At 42.0% G+C, this 19714-nt stretch overlaps 1 protein-coding gene across 2 annotated transcripts in view; it reads left to right on the forward strand.

The window, feature by feature from the left end:
• The window catches only part of BST1 (bone marrow stromal cell antigen 1), a 41199-nt gene extending 22004 nt beyond the window's left edge, over positions 1 to 19195 (forward strand). The window contains exons 6-10 of one of the 2 annotated variants that reach the window (XM_075930709.2): positions 459 to 535; positions 9401 to 9493; positions 11000 to 11086; positions 11953 to 12012; positions 18845 to 19195. In XM_075930709.2, coding sequence (XP_075786824.1) covers positions 459 to 535; positions 9401 to 9493; positions 11000 to 11086; positions 11953 to 12012; positions 18845 to 18965 — 438 coding nt within the window. In that variant the 3' untranslated portion in view covers positions 18966 to 19195. The remainder of the gene's footprint in view (positions 1 to 458; positions 536 to 9400; positions 9494 to 10999; positions 11087 to 11952; positions 12013 to 18844) is intronic. The other variant, XM_025178418.3, reaches the window with a different exon arrangement.
• The last annotated feature ends 519 nt before the right edge of the window (positions 19196 to 19714 follow it).

Genomic DNA, 19714 nt, shown 5'->3' on the forward strand with positions numbered 1-19714 from the left:
TCCCCCCAGCTCAGAGAACTGACTTGGAGCACAGACTATTTGAATGTGCACCTCTTTCTGGGTGTGGCCTGGGGAGGGTTTTTTTCACTTTCTTCACAGCACCTTCTATCCACTCTAGGTTAATTAAGACTGTGCTTAGTATCCAAGGGTATGTGTACACTATGGGATAAGGTGGAATTAAGGTATGCAACTTCAGCTACATATTGATCTCATATTGATCTGTCAGAGTGCCCCAACCATAGAAGGGAACCACTTCTACGTTGAAAAGGCAGATAACCTTTTGTAGCCACTCATTTCTGGTTCTCTCTACTGCAACTGCCAGGTAGGGAACAGTTTTGATGGTAGTTTTGCGACATCAGCATTTTCACTTATGCCCTCACTGGCCATGACTAGAACCAATCTATATATAAAATGTATAGGGAATGTTATGAAGAATAATCTTCTGTTATCTATTGCAGTATGCAAAGCAGAGCTCTGGGGTCATATACGTTATGCTTAATGGTTCTGCAATAGGAGGCGCCTATCCAGTAAAAGGGTAAGAGAAATGAACTAATATTGTATTAATATTTTAGGGTTTTACTGAGAAATCATACATTCAGCTATAGTACAGCACAAAGCTATGGAAGTGAATAATTTGCTGAAATTTGTGGCTTCAAAACCAACCTTTCCCCCCTTTTTTAACTAGACTGGGAGTAAAAATTTAGAAAGCTCTTGGGTGCATATTGGGCAGAATCCTGAATCCTGTTTAAAACTGTTGATCTTACAAATAGGGATGCAAGCGACTAATTGACTAGTCAACTATCTAATTAGCTAAAGCTTATCAGGTAGTCAACACACTAGTCGACTAGTTGCTTTTCCCCCACTTTCTGCCTCTATCAGAAAGAGGCAGCAAAGGGGGAAGAAGGGGAGATATTGGGGGGAGGCATCTTAAAAGCTGGTTCCCCCCAGCTCTAGCTCCAGCTCCAACTCCGTGGGATTGAAATGCTGCATGGAGCCTGGGGTCAGTGGACACCCCTCTGGACCCAGGCTCCACATGGTGTTTCAATCTTTGAAGTGCATTCTTTGAAGTACTAGAGTATTTCTTCTGGAATAACTTATTTTGAAAGAAGCGTGCAGTGTAGACATTTCAAAGCGGAAGCACCATATGAAGCCTGGGGCCAGCAAGGAACTCCACATGATGTTTCAATCTTGACATTTCAAAGGTGGAATGCCGCACTAGTCCTTATTGACTAATTGAACAGTTGATGGAAATCCCATTGACTATTTGATTAGATAATTAATAGAAATGTATCATCCCTACTTATAAAGTGACAAAGTCATGTTAACAGATTTGAGGCTCAGGGCTCATGTATTTCATTGAAATGGAATACCAGACTTTTCAAAATGTCAGTTAATTTTAAGCACTTGTTTATTTTTCACTGAACGCAACAAAGCTTAAGTTCTTTGCTTAATTAGGCCTATATGAAAAAAAATAAAACAGGGAGACTCTAAAAAGAATAAGTCGCAAGTGGTTGCTTGTGTTGCTTGTACTTGAGGCCTACTTAATTTGCTCTCCAATAGTAGTGTTTTGCTTAAACGAAGCACACGAGAGCTTTTATGGGGGAAAAGGCAATACGCCGCATTTATTGAGAATACAACAGTTGCATATGCTTTTCAATCACACACACACAAAACATCATGCATACATCATCCTGCCAAATGATATCATAGTTACCAGTCCAGAGTCTGTGTCAATCTAGTGGCCAGGTAGATTGAGCACAGGGAGGATTGAGCACCTTGTCGGTTGATCGATCCGATACTCCTCTCCAGATAGTGTGGCAGACAAACCCAAAGTTCCATAGCAAAGCACCCTGCTATTTATAATCCTTCTTCTCTGTTAAAATCCATGGATCCCGCTCTGTCAGCTTGCGACCAGAATGTTATCTTTTGATGTGAGTGTTCCCAAAACATCTCTCGAAGGTTCATCCTGTAATTAATAGTCCTTTTGGGGTGCTTGCTCCGCTTCAAGGCTCGTCAATCTGTCAATTATCCAATCTCTTTGTGAGTAGGGGTACATATTGATGGTTATAGATGACTCCTCTGTAGTCAGGTTGTCTCGTCCTCTGGCCTTCACCTGTACTCACTCAAGCCCCTTCTTTGGCCATCTGATTCTAAAGCCATATAACATCTTATCTTTTACACATTCACACTCCTTACATACACAAGTCTCCGGGGTTACAGATCTACATGGCGAAGCAAAAGCGCTGGAAAATTAAACAATTAAGGCTTGGCCTTCAACATTCGCAGAATTCCGCTAATCTTAAAAACACAGCCAAAATACCCAGAACTGTTTTTCTGCTTTAGAACAAAGAAACTAGGCCTTCAACTGAAAGGACTTGATTTGTAAAATATTAAATGTATGTTAATATATATATATGCCTTATATTGCTATATTATTGCTACATTACTATAGCTAAAATAAGAAATATAAAAAGAATAAAACTTTCAATCCTAACAGCAGGCAATTCACAGATAACAAAATAAAGGAATGGAGATTTTTTATAAAGAATAGAGAGACATTTTAAGAAATTCTAAGGTCCAAGTGGTACTGTCATGGCAGAGGGCATACAACTTCCATTTGAATGATGATTAAAGCACATGACTTCTCTTGTTGGCACAAAGTAAAATCTATTTCTTTTTTAAACAATGACAGTGGTTAATTTAACAATCATAGAATCATAGAATACTAGGACTGGAAGGGACCTCGAGAGGTCATCGAGTCCAGTCTCCTGCCCTCGTGGCAGGACCAAATACTGTTTAGACTATCCCTGATAGACATTTATCTAACCTACACTTAAATATCTCCAGAGATGAAGATTCGACAACCACCCTATGCAATTTATTCCAGTGTTTAACCACCCTGACAGTTAGGAACTTTTTCCTAATGTCCAACCTAAACCTCCCTTGCTGCAGTTTAAGCCCATTGCTTCTTGTTCTATCCTCAGAGGCCAAGATGAACAAGTTTTCTCACTCCTCCTTATGACATCCTTTTAGATACCTGAAAATGGCTATCATATTCCCCCTCAATCTTCTCTTTTCTAAACTAAACAAACCTAATTCTTTCAATCTTCCCTTATAGGTCATGTTTTTTAGACCTTTAATCATTCTTGTTGCTCTTCTCTGGACCCTCTCCAATTTCTCCACATCTTTCTTGAAATGCGGTGCCCAGAACTGGACACAATATTCCAACTGAGGCCCAACAAGTGCAGAGTAGAGCGGAAGAATGACTTTTTGTGTCTTGCTCACAACACGCCGGTTAATGCATCCCAGATTCATGTTTTGCTTTTTTTTGCAACAGCATCACACTGCTGACTCATATTCAGGTTGTGGTCCACTATAACCCCTAGATCCCTTTCTGCTGTACTCCTTTCTAGACAGTCGCTTCCCAGTCTGTATGTGTGAGACTGATTGTTCCTGCCTAAGTGGAGCACTTTGCATTTGTCTTTATTAAACTTCATCCTGTGTACCTCAGACCATTTCTCCAATTTGTCCAGATCATTTTGAATTATGACTCTATTCTCCTGGTTAGTCACAACCCCTCCGAGCTTGGTATCATCTGCAAACTTAATAAGCGTACTTTCTATGCCAATATCTAAATTGTTGATGACGATATTGAACAGAGCCGGTCCCAGAACAGACCCCTGCGGAACCCCACTAGTTATACCTTTCCAGCAGGATTGAGAACCATTAATAACTACTCTCTGAGTATGATTACCCAGCCAGTTATGCACCCACCTTATAGTAGCCCCATATAAGTTGTATTTGCCTAGTTTATTGATAAGAATATCATGCAAGACTGTATCAAACTCCTTGCTGAAGTCTAGGTATACCACATCCACGACTTCTCCATTATCCACAAGGCTTGTTATCCTATCAAAGAAAGCTATCAGATTGGTTTGACATGATTTGTTCTTTACAAATCCATGTTGGCTGTTCCCTATCAGCTTGCCACCTTCCAAGTGTTTACAGACGATTTCCTTAATTACTTGCTCCATTATCTTCCCTGGCACAGAAGTTAAACTAACTGGTCTGTAGTTTCTTGGGTTGTTCTTATTTCCCTTTTTATAAATGGGCACTATATTTGCCCTTTTCCTGTCTTCTGGTATCTCTCCTGTCTCCCATGATTTTCCAAAGATGATAACTAGAGGCTCAGATACCTCCTCTATCGGCTCCTTGAGTATTCTAGGATGCATTTCGTCAGACCCTGGTGACTTGCAAGCATCTAACTTTTCTAGGTGATTTTTAACTTGTTCTTTTTTTATTTTATCTTCTAAACCTACCCCTTTCCCACTAGCATTCACTACGTTAGGCATTCCTTCAGATTTCTCAGTGAAGACTGAAACAAAGAAGTCATTAAGCATCTCTGCCATTTCCAAGTTTCCTGTTACTGTTTCTCCCTCCTCACCGACCAGTGGGGCTACCCTGTCCTTGGTCTTCCTCTTGCTTCTAATGTATTTATAAAAAGTCTTCTTGTTTCCCTTTATTCCTGTAGCTATTTTGAGCTCATTTTGTGCCTTTGCCTTTCTAATCTTGCCCCTGCATTCCTATGTTGTTTGCCTATATTCATCCTTTGTAGTTTGTCCCACTTTCCATTTTTTATATGACTCTTTTTTATTTTTAGATCATGCAAGAAGATCTCATGGTTAAGCCAAGGCGGTCTTTTGCCATATTTTCTATCTTTCTGACCCAGCGGAATAGCTTGCTTTTGAGCCCTTAATAATGTCCCTTTGAAAAACTGCCAACTCTCCTCAGTTGTTTTTCTCCTCAGTCTTGATTCCCATGGGACCTTACCTATCAGCTCTCTAAGCTTACCAAAATCCGCCTTCCTGAAATCCATTGTCTATATTTGGCTGTTCTCCTTTCTACCCTTCCTTTGGATTGTGAACTCTATGATTTCATGATCCCTTTCACCCAAGCTGCCTTCCACTTTCAAATTCTCAATCAGTTCTTCCCTATTTTTTAGGATCAAATCTAGAACAGCTTGCTCCCGGTAGCTTTTTCAACCTTCTGAAATAAAAAGTTGTCTCCAATGCAGTCCAAGAATAGTTTAACAATGGTTAAAACAGCCATACTTGTCCAACACAATACTCTTAGTTTAACCTTTGGAACAGATTATCAAGGAAAGTAGCAAATACATTATTGCTTGGAGTCTTTAATCAAGACTGAATGTCTTTCTAAAAGATATGCAGGAGTTCAACCACAGGTTATTGTGCGATAATGTGCACTTATGTAATACTAGAGGATTTACCTGGTGTTGCTTGGGGTCTTCACTTAATTTTTGTTTTTCTTCATTTAAATCATTGGTCTTGGTTGGGGCTGTGGATGAGGGGTTCACTATCCAGGCTGGCCTAGGGAGAAAGGTTAACCCCAGCCCTCTCTCACCACAGCAAAGTGGGGCCGGGTGAGAAGTGCCTGTCCATGGCTGCTGCAGCTGAAGTAGACACAGTTGGGGGACAAGTGCAGGTCCTTTGGCTGGGGGACAGAGTAAGGGTGCGTGTACACAGCAATTCCATTATTTTGAAATAAATTTGAAATAACGCTGGCTTAGTCTGACTTCTGTAAACATCATTTCATGAAGAATAACGCCTATTCTGAAATAGCTATTTTGAAATAGCTGTAGGGTGAATGCTCCACTGCTGCTATTTCAAAATAGCTCCTCTCCAGGGCTTCCTGGGGCACTAAATCAAGGTAGCACATCCACGTTAGGGAAGCCTGCCTCGGATTAATTTTGAGGCTAATTGAAAATAACCTATTTCAGAGTATTTCTTCTGGAAATCATAGTGGTTTGTTCTGTCCCAAAATTTCTTCTGTCCTAGGTCAAATATAATACAATACAGAAATCAAAATACTTAAAATAATTCCTGAAGAATTCTTTCTTTTTTCTATCAGGACAAACTATATTTCAAAAGACAGCAAGCCAGATTTAAAAAAAAAAAAAGTTGTAGAGGCAAATAATCACAAGTAATTTGTTTTGCAGTTACAGGCAGAATATATATAATTCAGCTGCCTTTATATCAAGCAATTAGACATCTAAGTTACATCAACTTCTTTGCACATAACTGCACTCATCATTATTTACCCTAGCATAATTGCACGCATGGACAAAAAAACTGGGATCAGACTTCATTCAAAAATCAGTCCTGAATTCTTAATTTATAATTTTTTGTTTTATTTTTTTTTAAGCCAGATGCCTTACAACACATTTTAATGCAATATGCTAAACTGTTCCATTTGATTCAGCACTCTGTTCGATTTGAAGAACTCTAAACTCAAACTTTATGCTTTTATTATCCTATTTAAAGACTTTTTTTCCATTGGACCATCAATTTAATTGAAATTATTTTTGAACATGCCTTGGATAGTACTATTATTGGTCACAAAGACTTAGACACAGGAATAATTTTGTATTGTCTCAGAACTTATGATATGCAACATAAATACACATAACTTACTGTACTCATTGCCAGTAAAAATAATCCATCTTATTAACTCAATCTGCTCTGATAAATCACGCCCTAAAACAATAGACCTTAACCTTCCAGCAGCAAGACTGATTGTATGTAAAAGGAAAAATGTGGCTTAATATTTTACTGTTTATGTACTCCTGGTCAGATGTGAGATCAGTTGGTGTAACTCCTTTGACTTCAGTGGAATTATTCCAGCAGAGAATTTAGCCCTTCTGTAGCTGATCTTTTCAATATTATAGTACTAGCAGGCTTACCGGGCTTTGCCCGGGTCCTTCAGGGCAAGGAGCTGGTGGGGGGGGGGGTGGGTAGGGGAGGGTCAGGGCTGGACCTTGGGGATGTGGGGGTGGGGCTGTGCCAGAGGCTGGGATGGAGGCATGTGCAAGAGTGAGGATTGGGTGGTGAGAAGGGACTCAAGGTGGATGGGTCTCATCTGGCACAGGCCTTTCCTCTTCCCTCAGGCCTTCTTCTCAGCCACCAGAGGCATTTTCTCTCCCTCCCCTGGCCTGCTTCCTGGCTACCAGGGGTGTTTTTTCTTTCCTCCAGATACCCGGCTCAGCCGCCAGGGGTGTTTTCTCCCTCCCCCACCCCCATTCCCTCCCAGCCTCCAGGGGCCTTTACCCACCCCACACCACCCCCAGCACTGAGGCCAGGGGCTGGGAGGGGGAAAAGTTTCTGAGGCAGGGGCTACTTACCCAGTGTGCTAACAGGCAAGATGGCAGAGCCCTAGCCCTGTTGGCCACTCCCTTGGTGGTATGGCTGCCCCAAGTGAACACTATGCAGGTAGGGTTGCCAGGTGTCTGGTATTGTACCGAACAGTCCCATATTTGTGCTCTCTGTCTGGTAAAAAAAATCAGAAAATGCCAGACATGAGCAATGTCTGGTATTTTCTGATTTTTCCGGCTGCGCACTGGATGGAAGCCTGGCATGGGCAGGGGAGCGACTGGGAGTCGGGGCCACGATTGCTGCTGGGAGCCCTCAGTCGATTGAGTGTGAGGAGGAGGGGAAGCCTCCTCCTCGCTCGTGCGTCGCCGGGAGCCTGCGCGAGACAGGCAGCAAGTGCCCAGGTCAGTCCCTCTCCCCGCTGGCCAGTTTGCTCACTCTCCCCCTTCCCGGACAGCCGGTTTTCCCCCACTTCCCCTCCTGATCTTCCCCGGGCAGCCCCCCTGCACTGTCCCCCAGCTCTGCTTCCCACCGGCCTGTTCCTCTTCTTGATCTCCCCCGGCCAGTGCCGCTGCACCTCTCCCCGCCCCTGCCAGCTCTGCTTCCTGCTCCCACTTCCTCCCGGCCACCCTCGCAGCCTCCGATCCCCCCCAGCTGTGCTTCCTACCCCCCTTGCTACTGGCCAGTCCCCCCACCCCCAATATCCTGCAGCCAGCCCCATTCCACCCGACCCTCCCCCCCCGGCCAGCCCGTTGGCCCCCCCATCTGCTCCGGCCAGCCCCGTTGCCACACCCCCCTCTTCCTGGCCATGCCCCCCCCAATGAAGCGTGTTCGGGGTGTGGTTTTTTTTTTTTTTTTTTAAATGATGACCTGGTAACCACTAGCAGCGATCCAGATTCTCTGAGGGTTTCCTCCCCGCCCCTTTTTTTTTTCCTTCAACAAAATTTTTTCCTGGTGTTTTTTTTAGGGAGGGGAGGTTTGGTATTTTTCTTTCAGCCATCTGGCAACCCTATATGCAGGATAGATCTCCCCTTTGTGCTTACTGCTCCCAGGGTTGGTCTCATAGGGTATGTCTACACTACCACCCTAGGGTGGTAATGTAGGCAACCGGAGTTGCAAATGAAGCCCGGGATTTGAATTTCCCGGGCTTCATTTGCATAAAGCCGGGTGCCGCCATTTTTAAATGTCCGCTAGTGCGGACTCCGTGCTGCGTGGCTACACACAGCACGGACTAGGTAGTTTGGACTAGGCTTCCTCGAGGAGTAACGGTAGTTCGGAATAGGAAGCCTAGTCCGAACTACCTAGTCCGTGCTGCGTGTAGCCGTGCGGCACGGAGTCCGCACTAGCGGACATTTAAAAATGGCGGCGCCTGGCAAGATGGAAATGAAGTCCGGGAAATTTAAATCCTGGGCTTCATTTGCAACTCCCGTTGCCTACATTACCACCCTAGTCTCCAAACAGCTGCCTTTCCCTTTCTATGTTATGGAAAGCAGTCCCTTTCCCAGGGCTTCAGGTTTTCCTGGCACAACCAAACTCTGACCTTGCTTTAAGTTAGGAGAAGAGGAAGCTGCATACCAAACTTGGTGGCACTAGCTCTTACCATTTAGGAGGAGTTCTTGAAAAAATGGACTATCAGACAGACAGACATGCTCTAAAATATATAGAGAGTTAACAAACAGCAAACCTGCCTATGGAGGGTTCTTCCCAGGTCAGAATGAACAGCTTTATAAAAACCTCTTATGCTCTTACCTGTTCCCATTATAGGTATTTTACACCCTTTTGATTTAGTGATGTGATTTTATATCTACAGATATATTTGTCTTGTGGTTGTTACTCTTCCTTCTATTTTAAAAAACAAAACCCATCCTGTGCCTGAAGAAAGGCTGCTCTTGTAGTTGTTGATTTTTTTTAACTAAATACTTAGCGGTTTGTTATAAATGCTGCATTTAAAATCCTTATTCCACTCATATCTTTATTAATAGAGTCTTATTCCTGTTCAACCTACCAAGATCAACAAACAGTAAAACAACAAACTTAGGATTCATGCACCCATAAACTTTGGGATCAGAGTTTTGTGTCTTGGTTCTGTATCTGATAATGAGCTCCAAAGAAACCATAGGGGCAAATGCCCTGGCCCCTGATAACCTTTTGAAATCAATGAGATCTCGTTACTGAGAGAGGAAAAAAAGCTATATAGAACAGAACAGATCTAACTGTTTGTTTTCTTTAACCAGATTTTTTGCAGACTATGAACTACCTAATCTCCAAAAAGACAGAATTTCACGAATTGAAATTTGGGTCATGGATGACATTGGGGGACCTGACTTGTAAGTTAGAAGTGTCCAAAAACTTTGTTTTTCCTCTTTTGGTTCTGATTTTACAATTTTCACTTTATTTTTCTTTGTTAATTATTAGTATTAGATTGCAGTAACTTTCAAAATGTGTTTTATGCATTACAAGCACAAAAGAAACCATGGTATCTTCCTTGGAAGGTGTATCATCTTTTTAAAATATAAAGTTGATGTGACCAGAATTAGACATAATAAAAAATGTTGTAAAGACCTAATCTGCTGAGTCAGTAGGCCTATGTGGCCTGGTCTACACTAAAGGGGACAGTTGTCTTAAGATACACAACTTCAGCTATGTACATAGCTGGAGCTGAAGTATCTTAAATTGCGTTTTGGCACCATCCACACAGCGGGAGGTCAACAGAAAAACACGATCCTATCAATTTTACTTGCTTTTCATCAGGAGCAAGACTATCAGTACTGATGAGAGTGCCCTCAGTTTGAATTAGCAGGTCTTCACTAGACCCACTAATTTGAATCCCAGATGATTGACTGCGGTAGTGTCTATCTTGTCAGTAGTGTAGATAAGCCATGGTAGGAAGCAGCTATTGAAACTGGCCCTAAGTGAGGGCAAGGCAAGTACAGGTTAGACTAAATAAGAGCTATCTAAATCCCAAATCAAACTCTGGGGTTTGAAAAATATCTTTTCACTGTCCCCAGTGCATTATTTTTGAGGTTTACACCTCTTTGCAGTTCATGGTTCTGGAAATGAGTAGCAGTGGAGAAATGCCATAAGAATTTCATGTCTTTTTTCATGTACTTGTGACCAATCCAACAATAAAAACTACTAGCACTTTTGAGAGCCTGAGCTTGGGATATTTCAAGCCCAATTCTGCAATCCTGGGAAATTTAAATATTTATCAGCACTTTTAAGATTCTTATTTGGACCAAAATTCTCCATCAGTCATTACTATTTTATGAAATTGAAAGTAAACTTCTATCCGGCCACAGAAGGTAAGATGGATTGGGAAGCTCTCCATGATAGCAGTTTATGTCTGAATGCTAATGACCAGCAGCAGGAGTTCTAAGTGATTGAGGAAGGACTCAGGCAGAGTCTGTGAAGTTCACAAGTGCTGAGGTCTAGACTCCAGTTGTTGCAAAGTGAAAATAAAACACTACTGCTGATGCAAGTGTATAAGGAATTCTGATTTGGTAGCATTTTACACCAACTTTGTACAGTATAAATGAGGTTACAGTGTGCAAAGTAGTGGAGATTTGTATTAGTCCAACAAGTAGATGCCCTATGGGGGTAGTTTTGTTTTTCTAGGGAACTGCTGTTTGGTTACAAGATATCACAGTCTGGCCAGCTTGCTGAAAATCTCCTATAACTTATTAAATTCCATTAAAAATACCTCCACACCAATTGTAGAACATTAAGGTTTTGCGATTAAAGCCCTAGCTGCCATAGTAATTAACACAATGGACATTAGCAAAATAAATAGTTGACTAACAAATGGTTTTGTTAACACAAATTTGTTTCTGAAGGGATTCCTGTGGGAAAGGCAGTGTACAAATATTAGAAGAGAGACTCAAAACCATGGGTTACGACATCACTTGCATTGACAATTACAAGTAAGTGGAATTTATTTATTGACTATGGAGAATTTGCTAGAATTTTTCAGAAATGCTATCCTACTTCTACCAATGAGTATTCCCATACCAGAGGGCACTAATCTGCAATGTTGTAGCTTTCATAAGAAATTGACTTCTGAATGTGATAATGCCATCTTCCTCAGCCATCTGAGCACACCTCTAAGGATACGGCAATCATACAATTTGTAATTTTTTTTGTTAAATGCAACAGTATCCTCCCTCAGTACCAAGACACAGAAGATGGCATGGTCTCTTTCACATAGAGCTATCAATTTACATAGGAAATTAAAATCTGAGTAACAGTTATACATTAAGTATTTCCTTCTCATGTCTGCAGAATTACTTATGGTAATGGTAGTTAATGTTGGTACCCAAGGCGTCATTCTAAATTAAATACCATTAAAAAGGGAAGGTTTAGAAACCGAAATAGGGAATCGCTTCATTTTATAACATTGTCTGATTTGCTTCACTTCTTGTTTGTTTTGAGGAATTTTCTTACTGAGGCTATGTCTACACTGCAGAGCTTTTCCAGGATACCAGAGGCTATGCTGCGTCCAAGGAATGTGTCCTCTTTTTTTGAACAGTTTCTGAAAAAGCAGATGCATTCTTTCAGCATCCCTGTATTCCTCCTCATAGTATGAGGAATAAGGGATGTTCCGAAAGAGGAGGATTTTTTGAAATTTGTCCCTGTGTAGAAGGGCCAAATTTTGGAAAAGCTTCTTCCGAAAAAAAAAAGCGGAAAAAGATACACAAATTGTGGTTTGCAATTTGTGTATATTTTCCCGATATAACTCTGCAGTCTAGACATAGCCTGAGTGGTACTAACTAAAATAATCTCATTACAGATCTGTACTGCTGTTAAAATGCCTGGATTATCCTTATCACTCTGATTGTTCTATTTTTTCGTAAGTAAACGTAAATAAAATCAATCCAATTTCTATGTCATTAAACCCAAATGAATAATTCATAGCTAACAATTTATTCAGATTTCACCTATTCTAGTGATTGCAATTTTTCCAGAGCTGCCTTGAAATGTATTTTTTTGAAATTATTCAGGAAACAGTTCCTACTCTATAAATTGTATATAAGCAATTAGTTGCAAGTAACTAATATTAATCATTAAAGCAGTGTTGATTATTTTTGATTGAACACACAGACTGCCTGATATATTGTTATCCACTAATTGCATGCACCTAATTCTTAGAATACAGTATCTCTTGCACATACTCATAATTACAAATGCAAAATGTGCTTTGCATGAACATTCTCCAATAAAACTGATATTATAAATCAAATATAACAGCATTAATGCAATTATGTACAATGTAATTTTCAATTCCCAATTTCAAGAAGGTACAGTTTTGATATCCAAAGATTCAGAGAACTTATGTTTCTCCAGTACACTGTTATGAGAAACATGTGGAAACTTAAACATGAGTGGAAACATTCATCTTTGCCGTAACTCTAGCTAAGTGCACCATGGATAAATTTAACCCAAAAGATGGGCAGTAGAATTCTTTGTATAAACTGCAAAAATGTTTCCCAACACAAAACATCCGAAGTTGAAAGGAAAAATACTAATAGCTAGTGCTAAATTTGAGCTCAGGTGACTAAGAAGGCCATAAGTTCCACAAGTTGACTGTGCATTGTGTGATGAAATACTTCCTTTTGTTTGTTTTAAACTTCCTTTTGTTTGTTTTGTATGTGATAACCCTACAGGAGTTAAAACCAGTCTAGGGAGGTTCAGTGGTAGGTAGCCACAGGTAAGGCTGCAGATAATTAAGGGCCAGTTGGGGCTGTATAAATAAGAGCTCCTGGAGTGGAAGAAAACACTCGGGCTATGTCTACACAGGCGGCTTCTTGCGCAAGAACATCTTGGGTTCTGTGCAAGAAGTCTTGCGCAAGTAGTCTTGTGTGAGAAAACATCCACACTGCCATGTGCGAGCTGTGCTTTTGCGCAAGAGTGCCTATGACAGTGTGGATGCTCTCTTGCGCAAGAAAGCTCTGATGGCCATTTTAGCCATAGGGCTTTCTTGCGCAAGAAATCCCTGCCGAGCGTCCACACTGTCCTCTTGTGCAAGAGTTCCTGCACAAGAGGGCTTACACCTGATAAAAAAAGAGAGTAGCGCTTGCGCAAGAAGCCCTCTCTTACCATGCCGTACTGTAAATTTCCTTGCGCAAGAGCGAGCGGGCAGTGTGGACGCTCTGCAGATTCTTGTGCAAGAACGGCTGTACTTGCACAAGAAGCTACGAGTGTAGACATAGCCTCACTGTTGCTGCCAGAGAAGCAAGAGGCTTCCTGAGACAGAGCAGTGCAGAGAGAGGCAGACAGAGCAGGGCAGCTCTGGACCAGGGTTTCCCAACCTATGGGTCAGGACCCAAATATGCGTCGCCATTATATTTCAAAAGGGTCACCAGGTGACCCTTAAGGAGCCAGTCACACATATTTTGAATTGCCCTGGGTCACCAAGTCTTCCTGAATTGTCAAAATGGGTCTCCATCTGGAAACGGTTGGGAACTGCTGTCTAGACCAATGTTTCCCAAATGGTGTTCCACGGAACCCTGGGGTTCCGCGAAGTGAAAATAAGGTTTCCGCAAGAAAATTCCATTAAATAACATTTTATGATTAAAAATAATAATATTTAAGCATTTATGAATTTTATTGAAAACAATTTTCATTTGTGTTGGTGTCATGACCTTGTTTAGCATTTGTTTATTATTATCCTTACTTATTTGTGGTCTACTTTTTCAGCTCCATATAGAAGACTGTTATTAGGGGTTCTGCAAAATTCTTTTGAGCTTAAAAGGGTTCAGTGGCCAAATAAAATTGGGAAACACTGCTCTAGATTAACACTACTCCCAGGCTGCAGGGTCTGAGGGTACCAGGGCTGTAGGGAGACAGCCAGGGAAGAAGAAGGCAGCAAGTCCATACCCCTTGCTTATGATGAGTGGCCATTTTAGACTGCAGTTTGTCCCTGAGGCAGGGGCTAGATGATGACTGGCAGTAGGGTCACTGAGGCAAGGTCAATATAGGGGTTGAAGGTTCACTGGGAGGGAGTACTCCAGAGAGTGGGATAGTGATGATCTGAGGAAGTGGGTCTGGCCCACGAAAGCTCATAATCTAATAAACCATCTTGTTAGTCTTTAAAGTGCTACATTGTCCTGCATTTTGCTCCAGAGAGTGGGGGCACTGCAGCAAGTTAGTACCCAGAGGGGAGGGCACCGTGATTTGGGAGGGGCCCAAATATAAGGTGGCAGAGCCATTAACGCATAAACAGGTAACAGTAGGTGAGACACTGGCCGGAAGGAGGAACTCCAGCATTGAATAGAGCTAACTCCAGAGTAACCATCAGGAAGCGCCATAGCAGTGAGTGTTCACCATGTTACATGCTGCCTATTCATTTCATTTGGTGATTCCTCGTTCTTGTGTTATGAGAAGGCATACATAGCACTTCCTTATTTTCTCCATACTAGTCATGATTTTATAGACCTCTATCATATCCCTCCTTAGTCATCTCTTTTCCAAAATGAAAGGTCCCACTCTAAGGCTATGTCTAGACCACACGGGTCTATTGGAAAAAGGTACACAAAGGTATGCGTTCCGTAATTTGCGTACCTTTTTCGAACAGTTTTTTCTGAAGAGGCTTTTCCGAAATTTGGCCTGTCTACACTGGGAAATTTGGGAAAAGCCTCTTTCAGAAGAACCCTTCTTTGTCATGGGAGGAGGAAGACAGGGCTTCCGAAAGAGCTCATCTGTTCTCTGGATGCAGCGCAGTGTTCCCTGGATGCGGCGCAGTTTTCCAGAGTATCCAGGAAACCTCCATAGTGTAGACATAACCTAAATAATATCTTCTCATATAGAAGCTAGCCGATATGCCTAATATTTTGTGGCTGTTTTATGTACCTTTTCCAATATATCTTTTCTGAGGTGGGGCTATCATATCTGCATAAGAATGCGTCAATATGTGGTTTTACCATACACTTATATAGAAGCAATGATATTTTCTCTTATTATCTATCATTTTCTTAATTATTCCCAATGTTCTATTTGCTTTTTTGATGCTGCTGAACATTGAGTGGATGTTTTCAGAGAAAACATCCACTAATCAAAACATCCACTAATTTAGACCCCATGATTTTATATGTATAGTTGGGGTTATTTTTTCAAATAGTCTTTAGTTTGCCTTTATCAATATTAAATTTTATCTTCCCTTTCCCAGTATTATGAGATTCTTTAATAACGCTTCATAGTCTGCTTTAGATTTAACTAGCTTGAGTAGTTTTAGGTCAGCTGCAAATTTTGCCATCTCCCTATTTACCACCCCCCCCTCTCCCCGATCATTTGTGAATATGCTGAACAGCAGTGGTCCTAGAACTAGCCTCTGGAGGACCCCACTATTTACCTCTCTCCATACTGAAAACTGACCTTTTATTCCTATCCTTTGATTTCTATCTTTTAACCAATTATCAGTCCATGAGAGGACCTTCCATCTTACCCCATGACCACTTTGTTTGTTTAAGAGCCTTCGGTGAAGACCTTGTCAAAGGCTTTTTGAAAATCTAAGTACACTGCATGCCCCTTGTCCACATGTTTGGTGACCCCCACAATGAATTCTAATAGTTTGGTGATACATAATTTCCCTTTACAAAAAATCATGTTGACTCTTCCCCAACATATCATGTTCATCTATGCACCTGAGAACTCTGTTCCTTGCTATAGTTTCACCCCATTTGCTGGGTACTGCAGTTAGGTTTACTGGCCTATAATTTCCAGGATTGCCTCTGGAGCCTTATTAAAAGTTAGTGTCACATTAGTTATCCTCCAGGCATTTCTCTCTTCTCCCAGGGTTTAGACCATATTCTTCAAAATCTTGTGTTGTGGGCACTTTCCTTTACTGATGAAATCTAGATAGAAACCCTTTAGGAAACAATGTCCTTTTTTTTGCTTAAGGGCTGTGCATATTATCTCTTTAGTACTATCACTCATTGTAAGCATGGGACTAGCTCTCTGTTCCAGTCTAGCTATTCCATACTTATATGATCACCATCACTATAGTAGCTGAGCATGTCTGTACAGGCAGTCCCCGGGTTACGTACAAGATAGGGACTGTAGGTTTGTTCTTAAGTTGAATTTGTATGTAAGTCGGAACTGGTACATATTGTAGGGGAAACGCTAGCCAAACATTTCTCCAGAGTTCAGTTTTATTCTCCCACACCTCTCTTCCCTCAGTCCTTTATTTTCAAGCTGAGGTGTCTGCTGAGAAAAGCTACTCCGCGTTTCCCTGGTCTGCTGGGGGGGGGGTGCTAGCTTTGCGTCTCCCTGTCTGCTGGGGGGGAAGCAGCTAGTGCAGGGTTGCCTCACCCCGTTTGTAAGTAGGGATCCGATGTAAGTCAGATCCATGTAACCCGGGGACTGCCTGTAATAACAGAGCACCATCCTTGGGCTGGCTCTGATTCTGCATGTTATTGAATGCCTCAACTCTCATTAACCTGCCTTGTAAGAATGGGTCTTACTTCCACTCCCTGATTCATCCCTCAAATGGTTTTTACACCTTCTTTTATTCAGCTGTGTGTGATCATCCTTAAATTCTGACCCATGCTCAACTGCTGTTCACAGGGAACCCTTCTCCACTTTGGCCTTCAAGGTTCTTGTTTGAATCTTTGCTATTAAAACCAAGATCTGTCCCCGTGGCAGCTCCACCTCAGCCTGTGCCCTAGACTTCAAGGCTGTGTCTACATTGGCAAGATTTTGCACAAAAGCAGCCGCTTTTGCGCAAAAACTTGCAGCCTGTCTACACTGGCCATGAGTTCTTGCTCAAGAACACTGACATGCTACTGTAAGAAATGAGTGCTTCTTGCGAAAGAACTATGATGTTCCCGCTTAGGAATAAGCCCTCTTGTGCAAGTGTTCTTGCGCAAGAGGCCAGTGTAGTCAGGCAACATGAATTTCTTGTGCAAGAAAGCCCGATGGCTAAAATGGCCATCGGAGCTTTCTTGCGCAAGAGAGTGTCTACGCTGGCATGGATGCTTTTGCACAAAAGCACATCTCTTGCGCAAAAGCACATGTCCGTGTAGATGCTCTCTTGCGCAAATACTTTAACGCAAAAACTCTTGTGTTAAAAGTATTTGCGCAAAATCTTGCCAATGTAGACGTAGCCTAAGGTCTACTACAATGGCTTTCCTGTGCTTTGTCGCATACACCCCATGGCTCATCCCGGGTGATAACTAAGAATTCACACTAGGAACAAGGGCATCCTGACACGCTGGGTGGGATGGCTGCCCAGTCACTGCTCTACCTGAGATGTGAGTAAGCTAAAATGAGAAATCAAAGCAAAAAAAGACACTCCCATATAGCAAGTCTCAGAGGAGTGGCTGTGTTAGCCTAAATCTGCATTGAAACAATCGGGAGTCTTGTGGCACTTTAAAGACTAACAGATTCATTTTGGCATAAGTGGGGATTTGCCCATGAAAGCTGATGCCCAAATAAGTCTGTAAGTATTTAAGGCACCTCCAGACTTATAAATCTGCAACAATTAACCTCAGTGATTTTAGCTTCTTTTCCCCCTTACAGAAGATTCTTCAGGCCGATTGTAACTGATTTGTTTGAATGCCTGCACTGTTTGAATTTTTTCTGAGTACTTTCCCAGATTTTGTTTACTTCATGAATGGATAATAATTAAATATGATGATGATTTAATTCACTGGCAAACAGCTTTTACAGAGATTTTTTCACTATTAAAGATACATTCAAGTTAAGAGTACAACTAGAATTTTTACACTTTAAGAATAAATATTGAAATTAGCCATTCAGATATTTACTAAAACAACAACAACAAATGGTCTGGTAGCACTTTATAGACTAACAAAACATGTAGATGGTATTATGAGCTTTCGTGGGCACAGCCCACTTCTTCAGATGACCGCAATTATGAGTTTGGGATATGAAAACTCGAAATAAATAGGAGAGGGGAAGGGGAGGAGGGAGAGAAAGAAATAGGGCGGGGGAAGAGACAGCGCGTCATTAAGGATCTGGAGAATGGGTACTTAAACCTAAGCAGATAAAAATCAAAGTCAATAGATAGGTTCCTAAGACAGGAAGGATACTACTCAGGGAGCACTCTACTACATCCTTTTTTACAGTGGCTCAGTGCCACAAAGCAACTGAAAAACTGGCAACAACCTCAGCAGGTGGGTCAGGTAAAGTCACATAGGTAGCTTAATTCTGCACTTCCAACTGCTGCCACAGAGGCATTCTGAGGTAAGTGGCCATGTCAGAGCAGGAGTGGCATTGACCAGAGGTTGCTGTGTGGCACCACTCTAACTTACACGGGGAGCGGAGCATGCTAAAGCTCAAAATCCTGGAAGTCTAAAGGCGAAGAAATGCCCTTTTACCCTCCACACTTCAGCTGTGGCTCTTGTGAGGACTCTGGCCTATAATAATCATCTATGACAGCTTGGCATTTAAATTGACCCCAGAGATAAAAGGAACACCAGTAGGTGGCATACGAACCTGAGCAGAACACATTCCAAATGCAGTCTGGGACAAAGAACATGTAGTTAATGCGGAGTTCTGTGCACCAAATTCCTTTTATAAAACTATGAAAGCTTAGCAGCATTGGCAGTGATTTCAAGAGCTATTTTAAAAAGATTTCTGGAACTGAATTTTCAGCTTAACTTTTTGACTTCAGACTAAAGGAGCTGTACTCAAACAAAACTCTGTTTGTTTTTTTTCTTTAGGTCTGCACCTTCCACACAAAGAAGACTTGTATCTTCAGAAAGAGGCAACAGCTGGAGCAGGCTTATTTATACTATTTTCGTAGCATTTGTTTTTGAGATCTGCTTTAACCCACTAAATTAATGTATGTAATTCAGTCCTTCAGTTTGCCTTCTCATTGTCCTTCAATTGGCATCACCCTGTTTCTGAATATAATTCCTCCCTTAATTAATGTGATTGCAAGGCTGCTTATTATAATAACCTATGTAACATTGTCTTTGACTTCTCTGTTCCTGGAAGCCTCAGACATGCCCCCCCGCCGGCTTCCCCCGAGGCTTTCAAAGCCGCGGAGGGGCTCCGGCGGGCTCCGGCGGGGGGGCCGGCTTCCCCCGAGGTTTTCAAAGCCGCGGAGGGGCTCCGGCGGGGGGGCAGCCCAGGCGCGCCTGGGATGCCCCCCCGCCGGCTTCCCCCGAGGCTTTCAAAGCTGCTGCGGCTTTGCTCCCGGTGCCTCTGGTCTGCTGGGGACCATCTCCAGCAGACCAGGGACACCGGGAGCAAAGGAGGCGGGGGGGCGCTGGGGTATAAGATGAAACCCTATCTTTTAATTAAAAAGATAGGGGGTCGTCTTATACGCCCAGTCGCCCTATACGCCGGAAAATACGGTACCTGCTTGTTTTCAAAAGACTTTTTTCTGCCTTATGACTTGGGCCTCATTCTCCCTTGCTGTGTACTTTGTGTTTTTATCTACACTTCTGCAAAGTGAGCACAAAGTGAATGTAAAATGCTTTTATCCCTTGTGTGAATGGGTGTTTTTGGTAGCATTTTAAAGTCAATTTGTAAATAACAAAACAAGGAGTAAGGCAATGGAGAATTGAACCCACTGTTTTCACATA

Source organism: Pelodiscus sinensis, chromosome 4 (genome assembly GCF_052426305.1).
Source record: "Pelodiscus sinensis isolate ZL-2025 chromosome 4, ASM5242630v1, whole genome shotgun sequence".
NCBI classification, from domain to species: domain Eukaryota; kingdom Metazoa; phylum Chordata; order Testudines; family Trionychidae; genus Pelodiscus; species Pelodiscus sinensis.